Source organism: Delphinus delphis, chromosome 2 (assembly GCF_949987515.2).
Source record: "Delphinus delphis chromosome 2, mDelDel1.2, whole genome shotgun sequence".
Taxonomy (NCBI): Eukaryota; Metazoa; Chordata; class Mammalia; order Artiodactyla; family Delphinidae; genus Delphinus; species Delphinus delphis.
Genome location: NC_082684.1, coordinates 150,112,237 through 150,127,561, shown reverse-complemented (window position 1 = coordinate 150,127,561; position 15,325 = coordinate 150,112,237). Strand labels below are relative to the sequence as shown.

The 15,325-nt window shown below is 40.1% G+C and overlaps 1 protein-coding gene across 1 annotated transcript in view; it reads left to right on the top strand.

Annotated features, from left to right (window-relative positions):
- Positions 1–15,325, top strand: part of TMOD3 (tropomodulin 3) — an 84,694-nt gene that overhangs the window by 64,503 nt on the left and 4,866 nt on the right. Inside the window, exons 5-9 of the mRNA XM_060005962.1 lie at positions 972–1,061; positions 4,722–4,852; positions 6,577–6,684; positions 10,196–10,339; positions 12,158–12,302. Coding sequence (XP_059861945.1) covers positions 972–1,061; positions 4,722–4,852; positions 6,577–6,684; positions 10,196–10,339; positions 12,158–12,302 — 618 coding nt within the window. The remainder of the gene's footprint in view (positions 1–971; positions 1,062–4,721; positions 4,853–6,576; positions 6,685–10,195; positions 10,340–12,157; positions 12,303–15,325) is intronic.

Genomic DNA, 15,325 nt, shown 5'->3' with positions numbered 1-15,325 from the left:
TATTAGAAGACCCAGAAACGGGTAACTGGAAATTAGATAAAATAGTCAGTCCTGAGCTATACTCACCACTTTCCCAACTTTTCTGAAGATATATGGAACATTCCAAACCTCCCTGTGCTTTTCATCATTACCAGTTTCTTATCTGGACCAGTATCTGCCCCCAGCTGCCTCCACCCACACCCATTTTTCTAGATAGAAAAATATGACACATGGGGAGAGGTTAGTACCAAATAACTTTAAGAACTAACATGTTTGAAAGGAGCAATGATGGTTCTTTGGGAAGGACCCAGGGAAGGGACAGTCAAGGTGTGGTACCACAGCTAGAGCAGGTATCTTATTCCTTGGGGCGGGCTGAGGGCTAATGGATTTATAAATGGTACATTTATCAGAGTGGAATGGGCCAGAGGCATACTGTAGCTTCTGCCTTATTTGTGCAAAAGGCCATCAAAAACCAAATCTATTTCTCCTCCTACGTGTCATTTTTGAGGGATGCTACTTTAATCTTAAATATGAGAATTCAGCAATACTTTTAGTATTCTACTCTTAGCTAAAATACAAATGTAAATTAATATGAGAGTTAACGTTAAGTTGAAAAATCTGCCTTTTATCGCATTATGTTTGGAGAAACCCTCTGAGGATGAACAGCAACAATAGATCATTTCCATTTTCTCTCTTGGCCACCAGATGGAGCTAAGCATAGACTTAGGTTTAGGGTTAAGCTGGCTCCAGCCGTGTCTAAATTCAGAAATGTGGGGAGAAATTACAAGGGTATTGATAAGAAAGAGATTGTAGGTGGTTTTTAATCATGTTTTCTCTCTTTTTTTTTAAGCTATGAAATGTGTATTTAATTGAGTAGGAAAAAGCCCAGCGAGTGTTAAAATCGTTGATAGAAATTTGGGGGCATAAAATTAATTCTTTATGTTTAAAATTGATGGACATAAAAAAATAATTTTCTTTTTCTATATTTATAGCTATTCTTGGGATGCACAATTTGATAACGAATACACAGTTCTGCAATATAGTGGGAAGTAGTAATGGTGTCGACCAAGAACATTTTTCAAGTGAGTAATTATAATGCTTTGTGAATTCCAATCCTTTGTTAATTATGTTTTGTTTTCTCCATGTAATAGCTTCAGTATTTGCATACGAAATGTTATGCATATGTACTTGAAACCTAAGATTCCAGTTAGATGGTATTGACCTAGAAAACCATTGAGAATAGAATATTAAATATTTTATGCTTAATGTGTCAGCAAATGTAATAGGAACTACTCTCACCTCACTAAATAATACTAATGGTAAACGCTATAAAAACTAGTCAAACTTGGCTTTTACTGATATTTTGTTTTCAGTGTTCCTGATTTTCAAGAAACCCCCAACAGTGCTGGCAAAGAAAGTATATTATAAAATCAGATTCAGGGGAAAGCAAAGAACTATTCAGCCCCTAAACCTTTTAGTCTGACGCAAAGTATTAAATAACATAAAGCAAACCTTTTAAAAAAATTTATTTATAAGACATCTTAAAATCACCAAAGTTGGGCTTCCCTGGTGGCGCAGTGGTTGAGAGTCCGCCTGCCGATGCAGGGGACACGGGTTCGTGCCCCGGTCCGGGAAGATCCCATGTGCCGTGGAGCGGCTGGGCCCGTGAGCCATGGCCGCTGAGCCTGCGCATCCGGAGCCTGTTTCTCCGCAACGGGAGAAGCCGCAACAGTGAGAGGCCCATGAACCGCAAAAAAAAAAAAAATCACCAAAGTCATGCCTATTTTGTAATAAATTTAAACGAGACCTGAGGACACAAGGTAAGCAGTAGAAGTGTCTCTATTCACAGCCGTCATGCCTCCTACTCCCCGTACCCTACCTCCGCCCCCTCCCTAACTGTTAACAATTGGGAATATATCCTTCCAGACTTTGTATTATGCTTATATAAACTTACATATGTATACGTGCTATACACGAATTGTCTTTTCTTTTCTTACAAAATTGGGATCATACTAGAAATATTTCTTGTCCCTGAATTTTTCAATAATAATACTGTTGGCTGATTTTTTTGAATGCTTACCATGGGCCATGTTCTTCTGTGCACAGCTCTTGAATGTAAATTGTTCTCAATCCTCACAACAGTTCTACGAAACAAGTATTATTATTATCTTTAATATATGCCTTTGAAAGAGCTGAGGTTTTAAAATGATTAAGTAACTAGCTTCAATATCCCACGAAATCGGTGTTGAGGATTTTAATCCATGCTATATAGGATATCACTTAGCAATATATCACATTTCCTAGTTAGTACATACAGACTTACCTCATTCAAACATCTGTATAACATTCCATTTTATGAATGTTCTATAATTGGCCATTCCCCTATTTTTTTACTTTCTATTGTAGAAATGTTCAAGCATACATTATAGAAGAGGGAATAATATATCCATCGTCCAGCTTCAGCTGTTTTTCACATTATGCCAGCTGGGTTTCATCCACCGTCTGCCTCCCTCCCACCCCTTCTGCTCTTTTCCCTGGAATATTTTAAAGCAAATCCTGTTTGTTTGTATTACTTCACCCATAAATATTTCCATATGTGTCTCTCACAAAGGCTTTTCTTGTAACATAACCACAATGCCATTATCAAACTTAAAGATTACCATCAATTCCTTCATATCATCTAATACCCAGTCCATGTTCAGATTTCCCATTTTCTCTCAAAAACGTCATTTCACAGCTGGTTTGTTCAAATCAGGATCAAGATAAGGGTCACATTTTGCATTTGGTTGTCGTTTGGTTTAAGTTCCTCTTAATTTCTTAACAGTTCTCCTCCTCAGCTTCTTTCCCACTTTCTTCATGGCATTTAGCCCTTGAAGAAACTGTGTTGTCATGTAGAATCTTCCACATTCTGGATTTGGCTGATTGCAACCTTGTGGTATCATTTTACTTGTTTCTCTCTACCTCCTGTGTTTCTGTAAACTGTTGTTTTCTAGAAGCTTGATCAAATTCAGGTGCAGTTTTTAATTTTTTTTGGCAAGAATGCTTCCTGGGTAATGATTGAATCACATTAGGAAGTATATCAAGTCTGGTCCTTCCTCTTTGGGGAATGTGTTAAGATTGATCAGTGGACTCAAATTTTGGCAACCTGATCCATCCAATTAAAGTTCCCCATGAACCTTTCTTAATGGTTTCCACATCCTGTTGACTGGATCCATTATTTCATTATAGAGCAAGGCTCTTTATACGCATTCTGCAGAGAACAAAAGGAATTTTTTGGTTGTAGAAAATTTAGAATTGAGGAAGAGCTCATTGAATTTTCCATTCAGTGAGGAAGATTTTCTCCAGTCCCCTTGATCTACCATGTTGAAGAAGACTGCCTTGCTGATCTTTCAACTGTCCTCAGGAAATTAATTTTCAGACTTTTGTCTGAGCTGATCTCTTCAGGATGCTGTGTGTAGGAGGGTGTCTGTGTGTGTGTGTGTGATATTTGAAAAGAACAAGGTACTCTTAGAGGGAATTTATTGGATGAGTAAGCAATATACTTTGTCTTAAGGTGAGTTTTGCTCCTAAAAGCTAGAGGAGGGCAGCAGGGAATAACTAAGCCAGACTCACTGTGACCCTGTCAGTCTTTCCATGTCACTTGCTCTTAATGTTGTGGTCATTCTCATCTTTAAGAATCTGATGCTCTAGGTGTTCTCCCCAGAAAATATATCCATAAAAGTTTATCTGTTATAGGTGTTCATGGACCTCCACACATACCTCAGAGCGCATTTACATCTCACTAGAGGGTTCAAGGCTTCTGGGTCCTCTTTCAGTTTTGAATAGCTGTATTCTGGCCATGTGTGTGGGTATAAATGGTGAAGGATTGGGCTGTAGGATGAAGGAGGGCAGGGAATTCCTGTCTCAGTAGTTCTTCTATGCACCATTACCTTTCTCTGTCTCCCCATTCCCTGTTTCTACTCTTCTTCCTGATAAGAGTCCTCTGCCCTTTCCCATTGCATAGTCCTCCCCACAGGAGGAACAGGCAGCGTGTCCTTCTGTCAACTCACTCTTTGTGGAGGCTGTGTTTGTTCATGTCTCTGATTCTTACTGCCTTTGAATTAATTACTAGTCAAACCTCAGAGAAACTGATGAGTTGTTAGATTTTGTCATATGAGAACTTTATCTTGAACATTGCTAAAAATAAATGGGATCACCTTGTGTCATCAACTATATTTTCATGGTAAAGATATCTTGTAATACACCGAGGCAAGAGGCAGTGAAAATACTCATTTTTGAAGGCTGATACACTGCAAACAAATTAAATGAATTATGTTTGGTATTTATATTCGGTAAAATTTTATTTCAGTGCTTTATGTGGGAGCACATAAAGGATCTTTTAGAAATTTGGGGAGGGCTTCCCTGGTGGCGCAGTTGTTGAGAGTCCACCTGCCGATGCAGGGGACGTGGGTTCGTGCCCCGGTCTGGGAAGATCCCACATGCCACGGAGCGGCTGGGCCCGTGAGCCATGGCCACTGAGCCTGTGCGTCCGGAGCCTGTGCTCCGCAACGGGAGAGGCCACAAGAGTGAGAGGCCCGCGTACCGCAAAAAAAAAAAAAAAAGAAATTTGGGGAAAGAAATTTATAAATTTGTTCTACTGAATATGTTTGTGTATGTGTGCTGTGTGTTTCCAAGTTAATATATGCATTCACTGTAATAGTATCAACCAGTTACACTCTTACTCTTTTAATTTGTTGCTACAGATGTGGTAAAAGGTGAAAAGATTCTTCCAGTATTTGATGAGCCCCCAAATCCAACCAATGTTGAAGAGAGTTTACAGAGAATTAAAGAAAATGATGTTCGTCTTGTTGAAGTTAATTTGAATAACATAAAGGTAGGTGTGATAAGCAAACAAAAAGTTGTTTTGAATTGCTTTGAGTCAGTTGGATCTAGGATGAGAGCTGGGCAGTTTTGATATAGTCTAATCCTTTCTACTTAATAGTAAAGTTTTTACTTCTAGTAGTATACTAACATAGATTCCTTCGATTTTAGAAGTTAAAGTATTATAGTATTTTTCTGATTTACTTTTTAAAGGCTATCACATAGAAATATAAACTCTACAGACTGTCAGAGTATACCTCTCGGGCTTCCAAAGTACTGCCCACTTTTAGGAGCATTTTAGCCTTTCAGGTTTTGCTTTTTTAATCAGCTCTCTTGAGCTATAAGGTATATATAGTGAAATTCTCCCTTTCTAGTGTGCAGTTCTATGAGTTAAAGCAAATGGATACAGTTGTACAACTACCACCACAGTCAGATGTAGAACATGTCACAACCCTGTGTCATCATTCCCTGCCACCAGCTCTAGCACCTGACAACCAGGGATCTGTTTCCTTTCCCTATCGTTCTGCCTTCTCCAGAATTTCATATAGATGGAACTATATAGTGTGTAGCCATTGAGTCTGGTTTCTTTCACTTCGCACAGTACATTTGAGACTCATCCATGCTGTTGTGTGTCTCAGTGGTTTGCTCCTTTGTGTTGTAGAGCAGCATTCCTTTGTCTGGATGTGCTGCAGTTTGTGTGTCCGTTCACCAGTTGATAGACATATGAGTTGCTTCCAGTTTGGGATGATTATAAATAAAGCCACTATACACATTCACATACAGGTTTTTGTGTGAATGTATGTTTTCATTTCTCTTGAGTAAACACCTAGAATTGGGCTTTGTGGGATCTCAGTGGGATTTTTAAAATGCAACTCTTCCTTGGAGTAAAGAAAGAAGAAATGAGTTAGGAGGGCACAGGGATAATTAATTACCAAAGAGTAAACTCAGATGATCTCAACGTATTAGCCATTGCTTCATTACAGATTCCTCATTTTAAATCTTAATATATCTGAATTGGAGGAAGGGAGAACATGTGGAAATTACAAGAACCTAGGGAATAAGACCTCTGTGCTCTTTTTGTGGGTGTTCCTTCCTGTGAGTGGAGGGGGGGAAAGCCTTGGGGAAAGCTAATATCCCTAGTTGATCACTAGTCTTATTTTTTTAAAAAATTCAGTTCGATTCAGTGTATGTCTGTCTCTAAATCAATAGTAACAATCTGAAAATAGGCAGGCTACAGGAAATTGAAGTCTTGGTACCAAGGGGAAAGATCAGTGTCTCCTAAAACTATCTCTTTCCTCATTTCAAGAAATGTAGAGTTAATCTCTCTTAATACCTTGCAGCTTGAGTGACTGAAAACAGTATGTCATCTGCCTCAGGAATCATCATAAGTAGATTCCCACATCTTTCTCTTTGTAGAAAAGTGGATCCACTTTGAGTACTCAAGGGCTGACTTCTCATAATACAAATAATTAAAAAGAATTTCTTTAACCTCAAAGCTAGAGAAACAGTGATGTATGCTCTGCTCTATGCCAACAGTTTGTACCATAATAGAGAAATCAAAGAAGTAAGAAGGAGGCTGAGTTGTTTGTTTTCAGTTGTAGACCAGCGGTTGTATGTTACATAATTTCTGAATACATTTTAATGCAAAAAAGAAAGTACAGATGTATTTGATTAATGGACTGAATTTCCTGAAACCTAAAATGTAATAATGTTTCACATTTTTCTTTGTCTTTCAAGAATATCCCAATTCCAACCCTAAAAGATTTTGCAAAGGCTTTGGAAACCAACACACATGTGAAATATTTCAGTCTTGCAGCCACCCGAAGCAATGACCCCGTTGCTGTTGTAAGTAAGCTAACTACTAATAATATCGAAATTATGGCTGTGTAATACCAGGGCATGTTACAAAGGTGCTTAAACTGATTTTATGAACAAGATTTACTCTCTTTTAATACAACTATACTTCAATAAAAAATAAATTTAAAAACTAAAATAATTTTTAAATGTAGTTTCAAAACTGTGTTTTAAGATCAACTGTTAGTAACCATGATGTGCAACAATCAATAAAAGCAAATATCAGTAAAAAAAAAAAATTTACTCTTTTTCAATTGATGTTTACTATTAGGCAATACGTTATTTACTACCATTTTATGTTTACTTTTTTCGGTATTTCCTTTCTATGAAATTTTTTAAACATAAATGGAGTCATGCAGTGTAGGCTGTTCTGCAACTTAATTTTTCACTTAACCGTGTATCTCAGAGATCTTTTCATATCAACATCTAAAGTTATACATCATTCTTTTAACACCTGCAGAGGGTTCCATTTATGGATGTATAGTGTTGAATTTTTTATCAAATGCTTTTTCTGTGTCTGTTGAGGTGATCATGTGGTTTTATTCATGTGGTCCTTTATTCAGTTAATATGGTATATTACATTGGTTAATTGTTTTAATAATTATTTTATTATTTATTTATTTATTTTTTGGGGGCTGCATTGGGTCTTTGTTGCTGTGCATGGGCTTTCTCTAGTTGTGGCGAGCGGGGGCTACTCTTCAGTGCGGTGCGCAGGCTTCTACTGCAGTGGCTTCTCTTGTTGTGGAGCATGGGCTCTAGGCACGTGGGCTCAGTAGTTGCGGCTCGCGGGCTCTAGAATGCAGGCTCAGTAGTTGTGGCGCACGGGCTTAGTTGCTCTGCGGCATGTGGAATCTTCCTGGACCAGGGATCGAACCTGTGTCCCCTGCATTGGCAGGCGTTGTCTTAACCACTGCACCACCAGGGAAGTCCCACATTGATTAACTTGTTTGTTTGTTTTGTTTTTGCGGTACACGGGCCTCTCACTGTTGTGGCCTCTCCTGCTGCGGAGCACAGGCTCCGGACGCGCAGGCTCAGCGGCCATGGCTCACGGGCACAGCCGCTCCGCGGCATGTGGGATCTTCCCGGACCGGGGCACGAACCCGTGTCCCCTGCATCGGCAGGCGGACTCTCAACCGCTGTGCCACCAGGGAAGCCCCTGATTAATTTTTATATGTTAAATCAACGTTGCATTTCTGGGGTAAATCCCACTTGATCAGGGTATAAACCCTTTTCTTCTTGGCTTTGAGGATAGCACTCCCTTTGATTCTCCTCCTACCTCTCTGGTCCCTACACTGGTTCCTCCTCATCTCCCCAACATCTAAACATCTAAATGGCTCCGAGCTCAGTTCTAGTCCTTCTTCTTTTCTCTATCTGCACTCACTTTCTGGGTGATCTCATTCTGTTTCATTGCTATATATTATCTATGCATGCTGATGACTCCCAATATTATTATCTCCAGTTCACACCTCTCCCCTCAACTCCAAACCGATGTCCAGCTGCTGCTTAACAGCTTTACTTGTATATCTAACAGACGTCTCAAACCCAAGTCCCAAACCAAACTCCTGACTTCTGTCCCATACCTGCCTCTCTCACACTCTTTCCTATCTCACTAAATGGCAACTTCATTCTTTCATTTGCTCAAGTCAAAAAAATAAAATAATAATAATGGAGTGATCCTTGACTTCCCTTTCTCACAACTTTCAATGTATATCCAGCTGTGTCTTCAAATATTTCCTGTATATCCAACCACGTCTCACCATTTTCACAGCTACCACCCTGGTCCAAGCCACTGACTTCTCTCACCTGGATTATCCTAATTGAGCTGCCTGCTTCATCTCTATACACAGCATCAGAAGTGACTCTTAAAACTTAAATGTTCTCATTCCTGTACTCAGAACCCTCCAGCAGTTCTCTGTCTCACTAAGTAAAAATCAGAATCTTTCAGTGGCCTAATGAGGCCTTACTGAGGCCTCATGAGGGGAGTAGACCTCATCTCCCCTCTTGCTGTTTCTTTCATTCTGCTCCAGCCATACAGCTTCCTTGCTCTCCCTCAAACATGCCGTGCATGCTCCCAACTGAGAGCCTTTACACTTGTTCCTCCTGCCTAGAACTTCCTCCCTGAAGATATTCCACGTAATTTTACTTCATCACTTAAATTATTTCAGTCCTTGCTCAGATGTCACCTTCCAGGTGAGGCCTTTTCTGACCCCCGTATATAAATCAGCAACCCCACTCCTACCCCCAGCACTCCCCATCCACCCTGCTATGCCTTTTTTTCCTCCTCTATAGCCCTTTTTACCATCTGACATTACATTTTGCTTACTTACTATGTGGGCCCCCCACTAAAATGTAAGTTCCATTAGGTAGAGACTTGTATGTTTTATTTCTGAATTTACAGAACAGTACTTATCAAAAATAGGCCATTGTAATATTTTAATAAATGTGTGTACAGATGGATGGATAAGGGATTTGCTCCAAGTCACATAGCCAGTTGTTGCTATTAGAATGTTCAAGTGTGTAGATATCTGTCCCCAGTTCTTTCTAGTATCACTGCGCAGTATTGCCTTTTCTTTAACTTGACTTTAATTTTAAGCTTGATCTTACCCATATTCTCTGGAGTTTGGCCTTTCTTTTGACGCCTCTGCAGGGCTTTGTAAATAAACTCACGCTCCTCTTCTTCCTCCTCCCCCCTCCCTTCTCTTTCACCTCTGCTCACTTACAGGCTTTGTTAATTAATCAGTATAGCACTTATTAAGCACTGGGTCAAATGCCTGGCACTGCCATATCCTGTGAGAAATGTAACGGAAGCAGATGGAAAACATACCGTTCTTTGAATATTTAGTTAGCCCCTTCTCCATAGTTTTTGTGCTCTCTCAGTTCCAGTCATCTGTGATCTTTTCTGGCCTTCTGCCTTAGGCAGTCCTTTTGGTCCCTGCCTTGGAAATTAGTCCATAATTTACCCTCATTTGGGCTTCACAGTAACCCAGCTGCAGCAGGACGCAAGTAAGAAAAGATGTTCCAAAGAGAAATTGATGGGACTTCCCTGGCAGTCCAGCAGTTAAGACTCTGCGCTCCCACTGCAGGGGGGTGTGGGTTTGATCCCTGGTCAGGGAACTACGATCCTGAATGCTGTGCAGTGCCAGCAAAGGGAAATAAAAAGGCAAAGAGACATTGATGAAGTTACTCCTACACAGAGACTCAGAGAAAGTATGAGAGACGCAGGAGAAAGAAGCATGAAGTGGAAGTAGGAATGAACAGCAGTAGAGAATGTTACCGATGGGGAATTACACATGACAAAAAAAAAAATCTAAAGTCTGTGACCAAGTGCATGTGAAAATAGATACATGTGAGACCTGTGAGGTGTAGTGTGTCAAGCTAAAACAATCTAATAAGAAACATTAAAGCAGTTGTATTGATTTGTGTATTTGTTTCAGGCTTGTTCAGTGTTTATTTACTATGTGCTGTCAAACTGTAATCTCCAAATATTTTCTTTAATTTCCAGGCTTTTGCAGAGATGCTAAGAGTGAACAAAAATTTGAAGAGCTTAAATATGGAGTCCAACTTTATTACAGGAGCTGGGATTCTAGAACTGATTGATGCTTTGAGAGATAATGAAACCCTGGCTGAGCTGAAAATCGACAATCAGGTCGGTGATGTACAGCAGCAGCTTTGAGGAAACTACAGCTCACACTCTGTGCAGGGCTTGGGGACTCAGGAGGTGGGTGGGAGGAGGGCTTTCAGGGAACCCTTCGGAAGGTGGTCCTGAAAAGGGATGAGAGAACATTTGGGGCATCCAGAATATTAACTTAATGTATAGAAAGGTATACAAGCAACTCTCCCTGGTTGGTCTTAAGAGAATTTAGATGGCTGGCTGTTTTGAACTGGAATAATTCTTACAGGTAACAGTCCATCCTCAAATTTTTCAGCTCTTCAGTGGCAAGATCCACATAATAGAATTTTTGCATCTGTAGCATGTCAGTCCCAGACACAGTAGGTGAACAGAACAGGCTCAGTGAAAAGCAGAAAACTCCAGTACCCAGGTTACCCAGAGACACATACTCCTACGCAGCCACATTCAGTGCTGACACTGTAAGATAATGCTGGGTCACCCATGCCAGACGCACTTTTCTTTAAAGAAGCAGAGAAATATACATGTTAGAGGTGTTTCCATACAGAGTGGTAATGAACTAAAAATAAAACAACATTACACATTTGACTAAAACACTTCAGTCTATTTTATTTGAAAAATAACATATTTTAAAAAAATATGTGGTAAATGACTCCCTTAATCCTTCAAAGTAAGTAAATTTTGTAGATTATGAAGGTAGAAAGAAGAGTTATATCTTAAAGTTTAACCAGAATGCTATTTAATCAATGTTTCCAATTTTTTTATTGAGATATAATTCACTTACCATAAAATTTACTCTTTTAAAGTATACAATTAAATGCTTTTTAGTATATTCATAGAGTTGTGCAACCATCACCACTGTCTAACTCCAGAACATCTTCATCGCCCCAAAAAGAAACTCCACACCCATCAGCAGTCACTTCCTAGTCGCCCTTCCCACCAACGCCTGGCAACCACGAATCTACTTTCTGTCTCTGTGCATTTGCCTATTTTGGACAGTTCATATCAATGGAGTTATGTAATATGTGACCTTTTGTGTCTTCCTTCTTTCACTTAGCAAAATGTTAAGGAGGTTTATTCATGTTGTGGCATATATCAGTACCTGTTCCTTTTTATGGCTGAATAATCTATTATACTTGGGTTGTTTCCACTTTTTGAATTGTACAGATATGCTGCTGTGAACATTCATGTACAGATTCTTATATGAATATATGTTTTCACTTCTCATGGGTATATACCTAGGAGTGGAAATGCTGAGTCATATGGTAACTCTGTGTTTAACCTTTTGAGAAATAGCCGAATTGTTTTCCATAACAGTTGTACCATTTTACATTCCTGCCAGCATGCCTAAAGCTCCCAGTTTTTCCATATCCTTGCCAACACTTACTATCGTCTGTCTTTTTTTTTTTTTTTTTTTGCGGTACGCGGGCCTCTCACTGTTGTGGCCTCTCCCGTTGCGGAGCACAGGCTCCGGACGCACAGGCTCAGCAGCCATGGCTCAAGGGCCCAGCCGCTCCGTGGCATGTGGGATCCTCCTGGACCGGGGCACGAACCCGTGTCCCCTGCATCGGCAGGCGGACTCTCAACCACTGCACCACCAGGGAAGCCCCTATTGTCTGTCTTTTTGATTATAGTCATCCTAGTGGGTATGAAGTGGTTTCTCACTGTAATAATCCACATTTTTTTGATGTCTGTATGATCATACACTAAACTTACATTTTTGTTTCTCTTATGTATGGTGTAAGACTTGGGAAAACTTTTAAGGAATCAGCATGTACCTGAAAAAGTATTTTGATGTAGCTCATTAATACTATTCTTTATTTTCAATTATTCCAGAGGCAGCAGTTGGGGACGGCTGTAGAATTGGAAATGGCCAAGATGCTTGAGGAAAATACCAATATCCTTAAATTTGGGTATCAGTTTACGCAGCAGGGACCCCGAACCAGGGCAGCTAATGCTATAACAAAAAATAATGACTTAGGTAAGACATATTCGGTGTGAAACTGAATTTCTGAATTGTATCATTAAGCTAATGTATTGGAGGGACTTTTTTTAAAATACATTTTTACACAGGAAGATTATTTGGCTTTTGTTTCTAAAATCCACACAGTCCTTTATAATACTCACTGAATTATAGTTCAGTTTAAATGAGGTTGTAGTGATTATAGGTTAGTGGGTGACAACCTATTTCACAGCTTTTAGTGAAATAGTTTTCTACAACAAACATTATAAAAAATGCTTCCCTAAAAAATATTTTGTTCTCAATTACAAGTCACCTCTTGGAGTTAGTAAAACAAAGATTTCAATGTTATAGCAAAGTTTTGTCCTTTTGATCAAAGGCCTAGATAGAAATTCAGTTTTATATGGTAAAATATAAAACAATTATAGTTTTTTAAAAAAAATTATTATCCATTTGGTTGCTTCAGGTCTCAGTTGCAGCAGGAGGGCTCCTTAGCTGCGGCTTGCTGGCCTCCCAGCTCCCAGTTGCAGCACGAGGGCTCCTTGGTTGAGGCAAGCGGGCTCCTCAGTTGCGGCTTGTGGGCTCCCCAGCTGCAGCTCACTGGTTCCTTGGTTGTGGCATGCGAACTCCTAGCTGCAGCATGCATGTGGGATCCACTTCCCAGACCAGTGATTGAACCCGGGCCCCCTGCATTGGGAGCGTGGAGTCCCAAGCACTGCGCCACCAGGGAAGTCCCTAAAATAGTTTTAACCTGAGTTTTAAGTTTGGTGTTTGTCATTGAAATACTTTAAAAAATGCATTTAGACAAGAATTAAAATAATACTTCTTAAAGCGAGTCACATTTCACCGTTATGCAGTTCTTTTAGGCTTTGGCCATATTTGAGTTTGCAGTGTTTTAAAGATTTCTGGAGCAGAACTACAGCCTCATTCCTTTAATCCAGATCACTGTGAAAAGTATTAGTTCAAACCCTTTCTGTCCTTTGATGACTGTAGTTTCCCATGGAAGATTTTAGTGTCTTGCTTTTTAAAAGAGAAATTTGGTGTGTTTTGGTGTATTGTTGATTTTGGATGTAGTTTGCAAGGTCATGCTAATATTTTAGTGTTGCTTCATTCGTTGGCTTCTATTTTCTTTCCTTCAGGAATTTAATTTTGCTTTTTAGAGCAGTGTTTCTCAAGTCTAACTGAACTTCATAAATAGAGAACCTTAAGAACGTATACATTGTTGGCTCTAAAAAGTTAGTTTTTTACTTACTAGGTTATACTTCATTGTAATAGCCTATTTTCAAAGACTTTAAGCTTTTGGAGGTCAGGGGCCATGTGTATCTGGTGAATTCACAACTTTCTTTAAAACCATGTGTGACAATAGTAGGTACTTAATATTTATTAAGTAAAAAAAAGTAGTAGAATTTGAATCCTGGTTAAAGTTGAAATTTCTGGTAACTAAGCAGCTATGAACTTAAGCCAGAAGTGTCTCCATTCTTCCTTTCCTCAGAAACCACCTTAGCTGTCCCAGGATCCCACTGACGTATTTGTAGCCCTAGCCATGTCTGTCAGCTGTGCCCCTCCCCGAGGAGGCGGTGCTGGCGAGCAGCAGAGTGAGAGTCTGCACGTGCACATCCCTGCATGTGAAAGGGACGCCAGCCTTTCGGGGCCTCAGCAGTTGTGCTCTTCTGTGAGCCTGTTATGGCAGGTGCTTTGCCCAGATCTTTCTAAGAAAAGAGGGCCTAATGTTAGAGCAAGGAAGATTTTGGCAGATGGAAGGTGAGGGGAGCAGATGAAAACAGTTCCTCGGCTGCTTTATGTCAACACTGAGCAGTCGAGGAGCTGCTGTGCATAGGCGTGTGTAATAGAGGATGAGGAGGCCGTGCAGAAGAAGGTGCAGTCTGACACGAAGCAGAGGTGAGAAACGGCACACAGCTGTGTGCTGGCAGCTCTCTAGACAAGCTGCCTGCCCTCCCCATGCTGTTCACTCTGATCCAAACCAGATCTTCAGACGTGGGTCTTAGGCATGAAATGAGAATAAGGACATTCCTGGAGTGAGGAATTGCATGAATAAAAGCTCAGATTTGGGAGTAAGCAAGTTATTTATATGCTGAAGACAGCCTGCAGATTTTGAGAAGTGACTCTCGTAACAGGATGCAGGATCCAGAATAAACTTTCAACAAGCACTTGCTATTTGAAGCTAACAGAATAAAAAAAATTATTTCAGCGGATTAAGAGGGAATGCTGATAGGCGGCACTAAAATTACGTGGTAAGGAACTTAGCTTCCTTTGGACTTTATGTGGAGGCATTTGAGAGCCATTGTAAGCCACTGAGTGCATGATTAAAATGATACTTCAAAAACACTATTCTAATTACTCTTCTGGAGATAGAGAAGAAATGAGATTAGTTAGGATTTATTGGCAAGGGACTAATCATGAAGTATCGAGAACTTATATTAGTGGAGTGGATTTTGGAAAGAAATTGCCAAAGAATTGTTAATAGGGCCGAATTTATTAGTCTTTCATCCACAGGATGAACTGAAGAACTGCTGAGGTAACAGGTGGGCACAAAGTGAGGAAGAGGGGTCAGCAGTGCTCTTTGCCCGCCTCCCTCTGCTGTGCTGTGTCACAGCAACAGCAGCCGGGCCTCCATCCACCCTCAGCTGGATTTGTTTCTTAGCCCTGCACTTTGATCTCTGCCTGTGGATCAAGGTGGCAAGCCTAAAAACCGTCTTCTTACTTGCATTCTAGTGTGCAGTAACTGGACAGAGATATTGGAGCACAAGACTTGAAACCTGTACAGCATCTCTGGGGCATATGGTTTTTCTTCACCTTGCAAATGGGGCTACATCAGAGCTTTAGTGTTCTGATTTTGATACTGTCTTTCCCTCTCTCATTGTTTTCTTAGTCTCAACTTTTCATTGAAATAATCCTACCTACTCGCCATCTCTTCAGCTAAGGAGTATCACGGCTATAACAGCAAAGAGGTTATATGGTGTACGTGCAGTATTCGATTGAACTTTGTCTCACGTTACTACCTTTACACTAGCTAACTACATAAT